This window comes from Macrotis lagotis, chromosome 1, assembly GCF_037893015.1.
Source record: "Macrotis lagotis isolate mMagLag1 chromosome 1, bilby.v1.9.chrom.fasta, whole genome shotgun sequence".
NCBI lineage: Eukaryota > Metazoa > Chordata > Mammalia > Peramelemorphia > Peramelidae > Macrotis > Macrotis lagotis.
This window is the reverse complement of record NC_133658.1, coordinates 275,350,425-275,365,199: the sequence shown is the minus strand read 5'-3', so window position 1 is coordinate 275,365,199 and position 14,775 is coordinate 275,350,425. Positions and strand designations below refer to the sequence as shown.

Here is a 14,775-nt window from a genome sequence, read left to right as displayed (position 1 = left end):
GGAGTTGTATGTGTGTGTGATATGTGTATGTGTGGGTGTGGGTATGGGTGTATGTTTTTGGGTGTTGGAGGGCTGTATGTATGTGTGGGGTGTGTGTATGTGCAGGTATGGGGGTATATGTATCTGTATAGTGTGTGTATATGTGTGGTAGGTGGGGGATGAGGGTGTGTGTGTGTGTGTGTGTGTGTGTGTGTGTGTGTGTGAATGGCCTTAACAAATGAGTATCAAGAATGGGGTTATCCTGATACCAGAACTTTCAGGTCCTCTCCAATACTTATGAGGTAGCAATTTTGACTCACACTCACAGGCTAGAAGGTATCCTAGTCTTCTCTCTTCCTTTGGATAGAACGGCCTCTAACACTTGGCCCCAGCACAACAACCCCTAAAATAATCCTGAATGGACCCCAGCACACTTTGCTTTCAAGTCTCTTGATTGATGGTCCAGTAGGAAAGCAGATAATTCAATGCAGTAGATCTGACCTTAGGAGTTTGTAAGAGGTGCTCATTCAGCCCTTTTAAAAAAATATATTAAATTTCAATTACATGCAAAGATAATTTTCAAATTTCTTTTGTTCTTTTTGGTGAGACAGTGGGGTTAAGTGACTTGGCTAAGATCTCACAACTAGTCCATATTAAGTTTCTGAGGCTGGATTTGAACACAGGTCCTCCTGACTCTAGGGCTGTGCTCTATCCATTGCGCCATCTAGCTGCTCCTCAACATCCATCTTTTTTGTAAGATTTTTGAATACAATATTTTTCTACCTCCATCTCACCTCCCCCCTCCCCATTACAGTGAGTAGTTATCTGATGGAGATGATATATATACAATAATGTTTAACATATTTTCATATTAGCCATGTTATAAAAGAAAAATCAGATCTAAAGGGGAGGAAAGTCATGAGAAAAAAGAAAAAAAAATTTAAAGCTTTAAAAAATGAAAATAGTATGCTTTAGTCTACATTCAGACTCCAAAGTTTTCTCTCTGGATGTGAATGGCATTTTCTATCACAAGTCTTTTAGATTTTTTCTCATTCAGTGAACTGATGAGAGGAACTAAACCATACAATGTTGCTCTTAATGTATACAGTTATATAGTGTTCTCCTGGTTCTGCTCATTTCATGCAGCATCAGTTCATGCAACTCTTTCAAGGCTTTTCTCAAGTCCAAACATTCATGATTTCTTATATAACAATAGTACTCCATCACATCCATATATTATAATTTGCTCAGCCACTCTCAATTGATGGGCATCCCCCCTCATTTTCTAATCCTTTGCTACTCCAAAAAGAACTGCTATAAGTATTTTTGTACATGTGGATCTTTCCCCTTTTTTATGATCTCTTTGGGATACAGACCTAGAGGTGAATCTGCTTATCCACCCTTTTCTTGAGCCATCTCAACCCTCTTGCCACCATATCTGTTCATTATGGGAACTGGGGAAGACAGAGGAGTACATGCTCTCTTGATGAACTCATCTGAGAAAACAGGAGCTAATTAGGGTCCTGTCCTTGGAAAATTGCCAGTCTTGAGGATACAGATGAAGAGTGGCTCCTAGGGATAGCTTACAGATGTAAGCTCATGATCAAGTGCTCTCTCATATGATCTAATCTATGGATTTGAAGACCATTGCCACCATTTGCTAACTGTGTAACCTTGATCTTCTTTCCCTCATTAGACTTAGCCTTATCCTTCGGCAGGATCAAGATCAGATCTCAGACACTAGACTTCCACAACTTGTCTAGTCCGGTGATCTTTCCTTTCTTTAATATTTTTGAAGTTATAACTCTATAACATGGAGTTATAGAATGTCAGACCTGAAAGGGGTTTGGGAGATCATCTTAAGTCTAAACTCTGATTTTATAGCTGGATTAAAAAAAAAGTTTACCAAGGAAAGAAGACAAGGAATTAGAAGGGGCAGAAAAGCATACTCCTCCTCCTCCCTGGAACCCCGAGTTCTAGGGAAGCTCTATGGAAGTGGGGCTATCTTGGGTTCCAGAACTTCTCCCTTTCTGTTTGAAATATTTACAAAAGATAAGAGAAAGTGAAGATGAATGAGCCTAAGATGACTGCGAATGTATGTACAACATCTGGAGTGTGTCTAGTTGTGATTATGTATATGTGTTCCTATGTCTGTAAACGTGTCTGAATCCACATGTTTCTATCAACACATGTGCTCCTATGTGATTAGGGTTGTGGGTATGTGTGGGGTGCATGAGTGTGTATGAACCATGTAAATGTGCAGCTTACTGCTTCTACCTTTCAATCTTACTGGTAGGAATGAAGATCGGCAGCGGGTTTGGAAGACTTCTAGAGAGACCAGACTGGAGACCATCCCCAACTGTGAAACTTGGTAATTCCCATTACATATCCACACTCATGAAGGAGGAAGCTTCTTCCCCTGGGGGCTTCACTGTAGGGTTAGCAAGTTTCAACTCAGAAAGTTTGACCCTTGTCCTGAGGGTAATTTCAGATTTTCCAAGCAAAATAGTTTAGGAGAATGAGGGGAGTGGAGAAAGTTGGTAACAGGAGAATAAAGATCAGCTGATATCCTCACAATTGTCTGTCTCCTCCATGTGGACTTATACATTGCAGCACCAAGCCCAGTCAGGAGGAGGTCCAGAGCTGGGCAAAGTCTTTTGACAAGCTAATGAAGAATCCTGCAGGTCGCAATGTGTTCCGGGAGTTCCTTCGTACAGAATATAGTGAGGAGAACATGCTCTTCTGGCTGGCCTGTGAAGAGCTCAAGGGAGAAGGCAACAAGCAAGCCATCGATGAGAAGGCTCGGCTTATCTATGAGGACTATATTTCCATCCTCTCTCCTAAAGAGGTGCGGCCTAGGGCCCCCTTAGTACCCTTCAGTATCCCCATCTCCTCCCCAATCTACAGTCCTGCCCTCATCCCCTGGTTTTTGCATTCCTCTATCTCATCCCCACAGTCAACAAGCCTGTCCTCTATTCCAGGTCAACCTAACTCTTCTTGGGCCAAGACCTCCACTCATGCTTGGCATTGTGTTTACCCCAAAGAGGGACTAGGGTGATGGGATGGGTGATGTCATTTTCTGGTAGATGATTTGTCAATTTTGCTTGTTCCCTGGGAGACAAGGGTTGGTCTGACTAGTCCAGAATTAATCTTCTGCAGTGTGGAGTGTGCTGGAGAGGGCCAGGGGAAAATATGGAAAGGCTAGCAAGATTGAATCCCTCAAAAGGGCGATACTGCCCAGCCCCATCAGTCCTTTAACCCCAGGGAGGAGAGGGAAGAAGCGGAAAGGTGAGGGGACCACCAGTGTTCCAACTTCTAAGGAAGATAGCCCCAACTTCCATGCATACTCACTGACCTCTAATCTCCACACTCAGGTGAGCCTGGACTCCAGGGTACGAGAGGTCATCAACAAAAAGATGCAAGAGCCATCATCCCATACATTTGATGATGCCCAGCTACAGATCTACACCCTCATGCATAGGGACTCCTACCCTCGCTTCCTGAACTCAGCCTTCTACAAAGCCCTGCTCTTCAACACCTCAAGATCCTCCTCTGAGTCTTAGGGCAGCCTTCCCCTCCCCATGGAAGGGATGGGAGCAGCCTAGACTCTTAGCTCTACAAAACCTAGCGTGACAAGATCTGGGATGAAGGGGGCTGTTCTGCCTCTGCCCCCGCTCTTCCAGAAACCTCAAGTTTTTCCACACAGAATTGTCCTCTGTCCCTTGAGGTCACTGCCCACTCACTACCTGTACTACAGTGTTGGACCAAGCTATCTTCACAACCTCAGGCCTGACTTATTGTTCATAACAACAGCTCCCATTTCTATAGTGCTTTGTGATTTACAAAAGTGCTTTCCTCACAACAACCATGGGAGGTAGGTATTGCAAGGATTTTCCCCATTTTATAGATCAGGAAACTGAGGCTTTCAAAGAGGTTCCATGACTTGACCAGGGTTACATGGTTAAAAAGTGACAGAGCAGAGACTCAAATCCAGGTCTTCTGACTTCAAGTCCAGTGCTCTTTCCACACACCGCAATGCCTCTTTTACTACTGAACCCCCTCTTAGGGACCTATAGGACTCACAGGAGGAAAATTGGGAATTCAGGGCAGAGTGGGGGCAGTGGAGGGTGTTGTAGGGCAGGAGGAGAGCCCTAACCAGCAGAATCTGCTGCTTTTCTTTTTAAATGGTCACTTTATGCTCCCTCCTCTAGTTCTGTCTTCTGGCCAACAACCCCCCACCCCAGGAAGGGAAGGTTTAGTATTATTTTTTTTAAGTCTCTGTATAAAGAAGTGTCAAGTTTACATTGCTCTTGCTGAGGCCAGCACCATGCTGATAGCGACACTGAACTTGGGGATGTGAAGGGTCCTCCCTCTCTTAGCTTCCCCCCATCTCCATGTTAAAGTGTAATTTATAAAAACAAAAAGGACCAAGACCCTCATTCTACCCAACACCCACTTCTACCCCTGGAGCCACAGGATTCTGGTAGTAAGTTGGTCAGACAGATGCACTGGAGCTAAGGGTGTGTCTTCCCCACTCAACAAGGTCCCAGGAAAGTACCCCCTACCACATCTCAGTTTCCCAGGGGTAATTCCTTATGGCTTTGAAATCCTGCCATGCCCAATTGGCAGGAACTGTCTGTCCCCATTCCCTTCTTCTTTCATCTGTCCTCTTTAAAGCCCTGGGTAAAAGAGGAGAGAGCCTCGGGAAGGCAGGGGAAAAAAATGAAAAGGAGAAAGGGGAGGAAGAAGGATCCTGTAATAGAGGCTCTGCCCAAGTCCTGAGCTGAGAAGTCTTTCTTTCTCATGCTGGTCAGCAGGAACTGGGTAGTTCTAACCATTTTTGGGTAAATGCTTTGGCACTCCTTCCCCCACCCTTACAGCAGCCTCCAGTCTGGCTCCCTGGTTTCCCATCCCCACCCTCCCCCCCTTCTCTTCTCAGTGGCCCTGGATTCCCTTCCCCATCTCCTTTACTGCACTTGGGTAGTGTGTCACACCTGGCTTACAAGGAGAGGGCTGGAAGCCCAACACCCACTTCCCCCCCCCCATTCTGATCCAAGCCAGCCTAGAGTCCCGTGCCAAATTCTGAGAGGCCATCAGAAAGAAATTCAACCCTTGAGCCAGATGAACCCAGGTCTCTGAAGATGCCTCTCTGGAGCTCTGAGCCTGATCCTCATCGACCCTGACCACTTTGCTTGGGGAAACAACTTGAGGACACAATTGAGCAGAATTCATATGGGGGAGGTGGGATGAGGAAAGAGACCAGGGGACCATTAATTTATAAATGAATATATAGGCTCCTCCTTTTCCTAGACTTGCAAGGGAAGGAGCCAAATCACTGAAGAAATGTCTTTGATTGAGGAATATATTCTATGTATGAATATATTTTTGTAAGGTAAAAACCATTTATTCAAACTCAGGCTGTCTCTAACAACACTCCTAACTCTCCACCCCTGTGCCAGCCATTCCAGGAAGAAACCACTGATCCCCTAATCAAGCCCTAGAAAATTATTGGTCTCTCAAGTACGTTTTATATTTTCATATCATTTCTAAGTCTGCCAGGCTGTGAAAATAATAGTCTTTCCTGTATGTTTTAGGGGGGAACCCATGGTTTTAATATTTATCACCCCCAAATTTAGGATGTTCTTTTTATTGAAAATATTTTTTAAACAAAAAACAAAAATAGCTTCTCTTTTTTTGCCCTTTGATGGGTTTACAGGGATGAGAATGGGAGGCAGGATACGGGGTGAGGAGGGAAGACTGAAGCAAATACACAGAAGCCCTTTGGGTTTGGAGAGTTGGAAATATATACCTTTCCTCACTAGCTTACTGACCCGGTCTTTCCCATCACTACCTCCAGCTACCACCAGGGGGCAAGCCTTCCAATACTCATCGTTTGTGACTCAGTCCTGCCCTAAAGAAATGCTGTTTGTGGTCCCCATACAACAGCCTTTTATAATGGGGCAAGGAAGGCTCTTGTCCATCTAGGTTGGACACAGTATGGCCTTGAGAAAAGAGAATGTTCAGGAGTAAGTTGCTTCCATATAATTTGATAATAACAAGCCTGGGCCACACAACCAGGCCAGAGGTTTGATTAGGATCCCTCATTTCCTGAGAAGCATCTTGGCTCCAGGGGGATCTGCCTGGTTAGCTGTAATGCAGAAGACATTCAAGGTGGATAGATCCGGAGCAGTCATACAGAAGACACGATGAAGCCCCAAGGAGAGGATAGACGTGCTTCTGTACTGACGTCCAAAAGCAGGGCTTTCCTCCATTCAGATCCTCAGATATTTAACTGCATAAATTTCTGTTAGGTGCTCTGCTTCCCTGATGATCCTTAACTGCTATAATACCGCAGCTTATGTGAACAAGGCTCTCGTTTGGCTGCTATGCCATCCATCTGGGAGGGGGAAGGGAGGGAGAGAAAGTATAACACCAGTCCGTCAAAATTAGTTGGACCCAAGTTTCAACTCAGAAATAATTGCGCCTGCTCAGTGCTGAGCTTTACAAATAACTGAGTGACATTGGAGGGATTTGAGGACAGTCTACTTTAGATCAGTGCCTACTACATTCTAATCTGCAAAGAAAATTTTTTTCAGCACCTCACTTAGGTAGAGTATCCTTTCAGAGACCTGGAAGCCTAGAAACCATGTCATCAGCATGTTGCACCCTCCATTGAGATAATCTCAATCCCCTTGTGGATCCTGGAAGGTATCTGAGAGTTCTAGTCCAACCAAATCATTTTTATAGATGAGTAAAATGGCCCAGAGAAACTAAATGACTTATCCAGTGTCCCACATGAAACAAGGAAAAACCAGGATTTATACTAATCTCCAAATCCAGAGTTCTTCCCATTATGACACAATGCCACTATTTGTGAAATGACAATTGCTATGAGGAAAAACATTAACTCATTGGCCAATATTCTGGTGATAAGCCTCTAAGCTTTGACAGACTGATCCTTGAACGACAAACAGTCTTGTTACTAAGTCCCAGAGTTTGGCCCCTATGGCACAGCTGAAAGAACCTCAGGTCACTTCCATGCCACAAGGAGGCATCAAAGTACTGCAATGGAATTTCATGAGGTTATTGTTGATAACCTAGGCTTATTAAGTTAAGTGAATCTCAAAGCTGAAAAGGACCTGAGAGGTTAATTGTCATATCCTCAACAAGTGGAGATCCAACCTGAACCTGGAGACCCTCAGTGATGGGAGAGTTGATTACCTACACTGTAGCCCATGTCACTTCAGATAGCTGAACCTCTACTACTAAAGCAATAAGATCCCATTTATTGAGCCATATCCCTAATTGCAATCAAAGCCAAGCAAGTTTGTGTTAGTCATCTCATCCCTGATGAGCTGGCCAGAGCCTAATATTCCCTATTAAATTTTGGGCCAGAAAGATGCTGGGATTGGCAGTGACTTTCCATTTAAACCTGAGGTCCAAGTGGGATAGCTTCCCCCAAAGCATCCTGATGAGGCCATACCTGGAAGGGCAGGAACCATTAGTTCTGACTCAGAATCTCCATCACCATTTATGTGCCTGACCTGTAGTTCAGTCTAAAAAGTGCACAGGCATTCCCTTTGTTCCTAAAGCAGGAACTGACCAACAAGTCATATGGACTCAGACAAAAACCTCAAAAACCTGGATCACAGAGGTCAGTAGCTTGGGACTCCTAGATTATGATAAAATATCCATGAAACCCCAAAAGACAATCATTTCATATTTTTTTCCATTACCACATTTCTCTGTCTCCAGGACTCTGTGTGTCTCTCTCCTCTGTCTCCCTCTCCCTTTCTCTCTTCATCTTTTTCTCCGTCTCTTCTCCCTCTCCCTCTCTCTCCCCCCGCTCCCTCTCTCCTTTCTATCTCCCTGTGTCTCTCCCTTTTCTCTTCCTTCCTATCTCTTCCTCCCTCTCTCCCTGTCTCCGTCTCCCTCCCTCTGATGGCTCTCCCTTTCTCATACCCATGGATAGATAGACATATGTATGCACACACATATATATTGCTCCCATGCAGGTCAAGCCAATAGTGACTGGCTCATAGACCCCAGCTTCCTCCCAGCCTTAAGCTGCTGGGGATACAACAGCTGCTGGAAAATGCCACCCCAGCCCAATTTCCTGCCTGACACAATGGCTAAAACTCCAGACACTTCCTCATATTGATGGTTCCTCCAGGACCAGAGCTTACGTGTCATATGTCAGGAGAAGGGCAGCAGCATTCTCAGCCTTGGGCAAGCTAAAAAAGGGCTGCTCCTAGATTCTGCCAGCATTTCCAGGCATTCTCTGGGAGGCTAACAGTGTGGGCAACTTCCAGGATCCTGGGAAAGTGATCTGTCCAGTGCCCCTGTTCAAATAAGCCCTGATATATATATATATATATATACACACATATATATATTCCAAAATCTGCAACAATATGAAGCCTGAACAAAGACAAAGAAAAGAATCCTAGAGAATCACACACTTCCATCTCTCAACCTTCCTGTGAATTCATTAGATCTCATCTCCTTCCCTCTCCATAACTTTTTCATTGTTGGGATTCTAGAGCAATGCTATGGTTCAAAAGCAAACTACAAGAGGATGAGGGGAAGCCAGTAACTTGGGTCATCTACACTTATAATTCACCAATGGAAAAATTTTTAAAGGCATTATTTTTCAATATGACTAAAACCCTTGTTCCTAAATCAGGAAATGGCCAACAAATCAATGTGAGGCCTAAGTGTTCTTATCCCTCCAGTTCTAAAGCCAGCATAGCACTAAGCAGAGTGAATGTGGGTAATGCATTGTGAAGGAGTTGCTTCCTCATTTCCAGAAACCATGGGCAAGCAATAGGAACCTGAAGTTCCACAGGATAAATATGGATTTCAGAAACACTTGGGATAGCCATGCAAGCCATCTGTCCTCATCCCATCCCTTCTGGGGCTTCCTCTCTGCCAGAGCTTAGGATTTGGGTACTGGCACCCAGCCTGTTCTGCAACCTCTGGTAGCAAAACCTATTCTGGTTTAGTCTCTCAATGCAAACTTCCTATTATTTAAATACATTTATGTTTTCTTAAAGAATCTGGCTGCTGCCTCGAGATGATATTGAATTAAACTGAACAAGAAGTTTTACATGAAGAACTTGAATATTCTAATGACCTTATTATTTACAAGATTCTACCCAGCCCATAGTCTTTATTATAGTCTGATCCAGCAAATTCTCAGTGAGAAATTGGACTTCCTGGGGGTTTGAGCAAAGTGGGTCAGGTAGAAGCCCATCACTGGCAGCTCATGTTAGTGGTCTGCTGACATGACCAGATCCTGGTGGAGTACCATATGTTGTTGCTATTCTGTATATCTGTCTTGGGCAGCAGCTTTGGAGCCTCCTGTTGTGAGAAGAGTAGAAGAGATGTCAGCTTTCTCACAGAGCGGGTGGTCTCACTCTGTTGTAAAGGCAAAGGCTGCCCAGAATAGTCTAATTTCTAACACATTGGTGGAGGTTCTGAGTATCATCACATGTCCTATTTCCCTTCCATGTGGCTACTCCTGAAAAATCCTGGAGCTGCAAATTCCATGATTTTGTCTAGTCCACCATTACCTGCAACTGCTCAGGACACAACAATGTTAACTACCATCCCCATATCAACTGGATATCCAATTGATTTGGAATCAACAGCCTCCCCCAACTTTCTCACCAAGTTGAGAGATGTTTACCAGGAGGCCTGCCCTTGGCAACATAGCATCTCCAAAAAAGTTCTCCAACAGCAGAAAATTCAAAGGGGAAATAAAACAATCCTCTTTCTCTTAATCTCTCTCTTTCTCTGTCGCTCTGTCTCTCTCTCTTTCTCGCCTTCCCTTCTTCTCCCTGTCTCTTTCCCTCTACCTCTCTCCTTTATCACACACACACACACACACACACACATTCTTATTGGCCCAGCTGTCCCTAAACTGATTCTTAAAGGAAGAGACAAACGGTAGATGGAAAAATTAAATTCCTGACATTTGAAACTTCCATAATGCTACAAATTAGCTCTGAGGCACAGAAGCAGTAGACAAACTGATCCCCAGTCCCTTGTACATGATGCATGGCCTCTAAGGTACATGTGTTCTCATATGGACAGAAAAATCAAAATTAAATATCCAGAGCAGCTGCCAGGTTTGGTCTGTCCAAACAGAACTTGTACAAAGAGCCAACAGAATCTCTTCTTGGACCCTCGAATGAGACTCCTTGAATCCAAATCTCCCAACCAGGTTGCAGCTCTGTACTGGACAGGCTACCTCACGTTCATTCTGATTGGACTGAGACCCCTGAGAATTCAAACTTTTCTGCATTAACAAGAATTTGGCCCAAAGCTTTCTGGGATGTGGTAGAACTGGAGCAGCAGGGCCTGGGGATGGTTCAGAAATGTAGAAGCTGGAATGCCTTGGCTGCAGTAGTACACACTGTGTCCCAGATTAGGTGCTTTATAAGCTACTGAAATCATAGATTCAGACACATAAAGGAATTGCAAACAGGCAAAGTAATGGCAGAAAGTGACAAAAAGAAAATGTTTATTATTACTTGGAAGAAAACAAAGAAATAATGATACATACTGGAATGAGACCATTGAAATGGCCAGGCTGTGTGGACAGGCTCTCTGCCCGCCCTCCTGGGGCCCCTAACAGCTGATGGAGTTCAGTGGAGCATATGTGGAGGTTGAGGTTAAGCCTTCAGCACAGCAGCACCCTGCTCTTGGATGTGTTCATGACAAAGGAAACATGGGGAAGACAGCACAGAACTGCTTTAGAAGCTGGAAAACATGAGTGTGGACCCATCCTGGCTCAGTGGTTACTGTCCCATTCTGCGAAGTCTCAACAGAACTGTAAGAAATTAAGAAAATGTCAATTCATAGCATTATGGAAGTTTCAAGCCTGAGGGGAGCTTCACCCTCCTGGGTGATTTGATACAATTCACACTCCAGCACAAGGAGCCACAGCTGCCAGAAATGATTCCCTCAATTTAGGGACAATACATTGGGTTTATCTCACAAGGGGGATCTACTGAGACTGCTGGGAAAAGAGGTATACCAATAAATCCAAATCATACTTTAAACTGATTCAGATGAGTGGTCAAAAGCAAAAAGGAAAAAAAAAGACATGGTCCTTACCATTTGGGAATGGCCAACTCTACTCACATATGTAAAATTCCTACCTGTGTTCTGAGAAGTTGGCTATAACAGTGACAACATGGAAGAACAGGGGTCTTCCTGAGAGCAGTTGGAAACTGCAGAGTAGGGTGAGGGCTCACTGCAAATGTAAACTAGCCCTGAAAAACCAAGCTGCCACACTAGAGGGTCTAGAAGTTCAAGGATAAGAACCAGGAAGCCAAGGTTAGGGTAACAAAAGGAAAAGGAGAAGAGAGGAAAGTAAATAAAGCATTACAACTGAGGGTCTGATAGAGTATTTGTATGTGGAAACAAGTATACCTTCTGGAGACTCTTACATACAGAAAGAAACAAGGAAGACTGCATACGTCTATGTCAATGCAAGAATATGACTGTTGAGTCTGACACTAGAAGAAATAGTTTCTGGTTTTTTAACTATATGGTTCCAAGAAGAATTACTATAAGGATTTAAATTCAGCCCAGAAAACAAAATATGGTTACACAGTCTCCCACCACAGTTGTATGTGTGTGTATATAGACAGATGTGTATATGTGTGTGTGTGTATGTGTGTGTGTGTGTGTGTATGTCTGTATGTATATGTGTATGTGAATGAATATATATATGTGATGAGGGAGTACCCCATGGTAGTGAGGGTCATATAGATAAAGACTTTGTGAAGCTGAGAACCTAGGGCAAGCTGAAGGGAGAGAGTAGCCAGCAGCACTGAGTCTAGGCTCTTAGGGGTACTTCCAATACTTAAATTTTCCCTCCTACATATTCACCTACACCAAGCTATACAGGCAAAAGTGAACAAAATATCTTTTGTAGCCCAGATACACTACATACAAAAACTAATACATGGGGGAAATTTAGATAATATAAATACAAAAGATATCTTATGAAGTAACCCAGATGGGTTAAACAGAAGATACACATGAATGACCTACTCCTGAAGCTTGGTCACCCCATCTGGGAAACTGACCTACACCATTCCTCAGTGAAAAGGACTCTAGGGGAATCAGGTGTGGTAGCTCATTTCTGCAATCCCAGCTGGGAAAGCCAAAGTGGGATAGAGGAGGGGGCAAAATTGTTCAGATCATTCATGTCCTACTCTTCCTGAGATTTCCAAGATCTTAGTACATGAAGTGATATGTTCTACCTTCCAACGGTTTCCACACTCATTGCAGACAACAAAGGTGGTCATAGGCTCATCAGAGCTCCGTGTCTGAACCTATGGGAATGGAGAAAAAACAAAGGAAAATCACAACACCTTCCACATTCATAAACGTAGTATTTCCCCAAGGTCATCACTGTGAAGCTCTGTAGGTTGAAGAGCACCAGTGAACAAAATACCAGTCACATTTGCTAAAGGGAGGACAAGGTTTTATGGGAGTTCACAAATTTATTAAAGAACTTCCTTAATTTTAACAATTAATTTTAATAGACTGTACCACTTCCACCCTCCTCCTTCCCACCTAACATGAGATAGAAAACTATAGCTATCATACAAAGGGAATGATTTAAAGGAAACGATTTCTAATCCTGATTTTGCCACTGGCTTGCTGTGTTACCCTGGGCAAGTTGCTTGATATCTTTCTGCCCAAGTTTCCCACTGTAAAATGTACTGAAGATCCCTGCCTTTTCCCACCTCACAGGAAGGTTGAAAGGATCAGAGATAATATCTGCAAAATACTTTGCTCTTCTGGAAGAAAAATGATCTATAAATCAAGACATTTATGATCACTACTAGAAAAACAACAATTGTCCCTGAGTACTTTTGACCTACTGCCCTTAAGCTCATAAACAAATCTAACCTGATCCCTGCTTAATCTTCTACTCCTGTTTTGCTGGAGAAAAGGAGGAGTTTAGTTTCTATTAAGAGTGAGACTTTCCAAGGCCAGCTAGACCAGATATTCATCCTCTTTTTGAAAAAGTCATGCTATATGAGGGCAAGCTTGCATTTGTTTCATCATCTGAAACTCCAGGAGACCAAAAGGAAGGGGGATGGTATATTTCTGTGTGCTAGAAAAGTTTGGCATTATGATTAGGCCAGTCTAACTGCTAACTTCAATCCTGAAAAGTTCTTAATGAGAATTTCTAGCAATGATCTTTTAAGATGAGGGACTTCATATTTGATAGTGTCGGGCTCTAAAATCTAAATTTGAATGGCAATGAATGTAAAGAACAGGAGACTGGGAACATGCTCAGGCATTCAACACATCCTCAAATTTCCATTTCGTTGGATGAAAAGCATTAACATCGGCATTTTTTTTATGATAAAGATCCATCTGAATAAATTCTCTGTCTGCCATCCCTTTCCATTTTAGGAATCAAAAGATGGATTGAGACCCTCAAATTTCTCCCTCCTAAAGGCCCCTTGGCCCTTGTACCTTCCTTTACCCACATGAGTCAAGCTTCTTGCTGGAAAAAAGAACAAGGTAATAAGTAAATTTAGTATTCCCACTCAGGCACTGAGTTTCATAAGCAACCAATTATTCCAATGTAACTTAAATCAAACCAACCTAGTTACTGCTAATAATGCTGTCTGAATCCTCTAGGGGCAAAGAGAAAAAAAAATGTTAATTTCCCAAGTATAAGTGAAAGGCAAGAGAAGACTGTCTTGAGAAGGAGGGAGAGTAACACTTAAGTCCTTGAACAAACACAGACATCTTAGTCTCCACTGCCTGCTCTAAGCTTACATCTTACTTCTCTGCCTTAGCTGCTGCCCTGACACTCTTGTCTCTTACCTTTGTGCTTTCAAGGGCCTCCCAACATCTCTTTGGAATCCAAATGTTCTCTTGAGCTCCCCCAACCTCTTGACCACGAGTATCTTCCACTTCCGTGTTCGAGGGCTCTCTCCCCAACTGCCGCTGCACCAGGGAGCTCAGCATGGCCTCTTGTGTAGGCCACACTGCAGGTCCTAGCCTCCCCTGCCAGCATCTTCACTCTTCCATGTGCACCCCTACTGATTGAACACTATTCCTATTACAGTGCACCCAACCTTCGAAACAATGGGGCATTTATGTACCTCCCAACCAAAGAACCACAGTTCACTCGAGACTAAGAGTTTCACCTGAGAAAATAACCACAGAACTTGAATCACAAAATCATACTATTTCAGAGCTGGAAGCCCTTAAAAGTCAGCTAGTCCAACTCCCACATTTTAAAGATGAGAAAAACGAAGCCCTGAGATGGAAAGTGACTTGCCCAAGGTGACACAGCCAGTTAGTGGGAGAGTCAAGACTAGAACCCAGTTCTCCTGGTTCCCAGTCCAGTGCTCTTTTCACCATCTCTCAAGTTCTTTGAGGGCAGGGATCATCTTGTTTTTTGTCTTTGTATACTCTGGGCCTAGCACAAAGCTTGGCAATAGAAAGCACTTGTGAAGTGTAATCAATGTTCATTAAATTGAATGGAAAATGGCACAAGACCACCTAATTCTAGGAGGGGAGTGGAATAAGGGTTTTCCAATTCAGATGACTCACCCAAGTACCAGGTTCAAATTTGATTGAATAAAAGTTGTAAGTATAACAAAGTCATATCAAGACATCGATGCATTAGCCACTTCACCATGTGACATTCAATCTGAAGAGTCCAAAGGTACAGTATCTTTATCCCTACTTTTCTTCTCTTCTTCTGTTATGTATCTTGGACACAACAAAATATCTGCAACAATT

The 14,775-nt window shown here is 43.4% G+C and overlaps 2 protein-coding genes across 6 annotated transcripts in view; one reads left to right on the top strand and one right to left on the bottom strand.

The window, feature by feature from the left end:
* The window catches only part of RGS19 (regulator of G protein signaling 19), a 34,959-nt gene extending 20,261 nt beyond the window's left edge, over nucleotides 1-14,698 (top strand). For both annotated transcript variants that reach the window (XM_074210529.1, XM_074210530.1), the window contains exons 5-7: nucleotides 2,276-2,350; nucleotides 2,593-2,827; nucleotides 3,354-14,698. In XM_074210529.1, the coding sequence (XP_074066630.1) occupies nucleotides 2,276-2,350; nucleotides 2,593-2,827; nucleotides 3,354-3,542 (499 nt within the window). In that variant the 3' untranslated portion in view covers nucleotides 3,543-14,698. The remainder of the gene's footprint in view (nucleotides 1-2,275; nucleotides 2,351-2,592; nucleotides 2,828-3,353) is intronic.
* The window catches only part of TCEA2 (transcription elongation factor A2), a 34,209-nt gene continuing 27,820 nt past the window's right edge, over nucleotides 8,387-14,775 (bottom strand). The window contains exons 9-11 of one of the 4 annotated variants that reach the window (XR_012473529.1): nucleotides 12,261-12,332; nucleotides 10,550-10,816; nucleotides 8,387-9,342 (exon numbers count right to left, since the gene is read on the bottom strand). Coding sequence is in view for 1 of the 4 variants with exons in the window: in XM_074210528.1 (XP_074066629.1) it covers nucleotides 10,808-10,816; nucleotides 12,261-12,332 (81 nt within the window). In the remaining 3 variants the exon portion in view is untranslated. Of the gene's footprint in view, nucleotides 9,343-10,490; nucleotides 10,817-12,260; nucleotides 14,064-14,775 lie in introns of those variants that run through there. The other 3 variants (XR_012473531.1, XR_012473530.1, XM_074210528.1) reach the window with 3 other exon arrangements.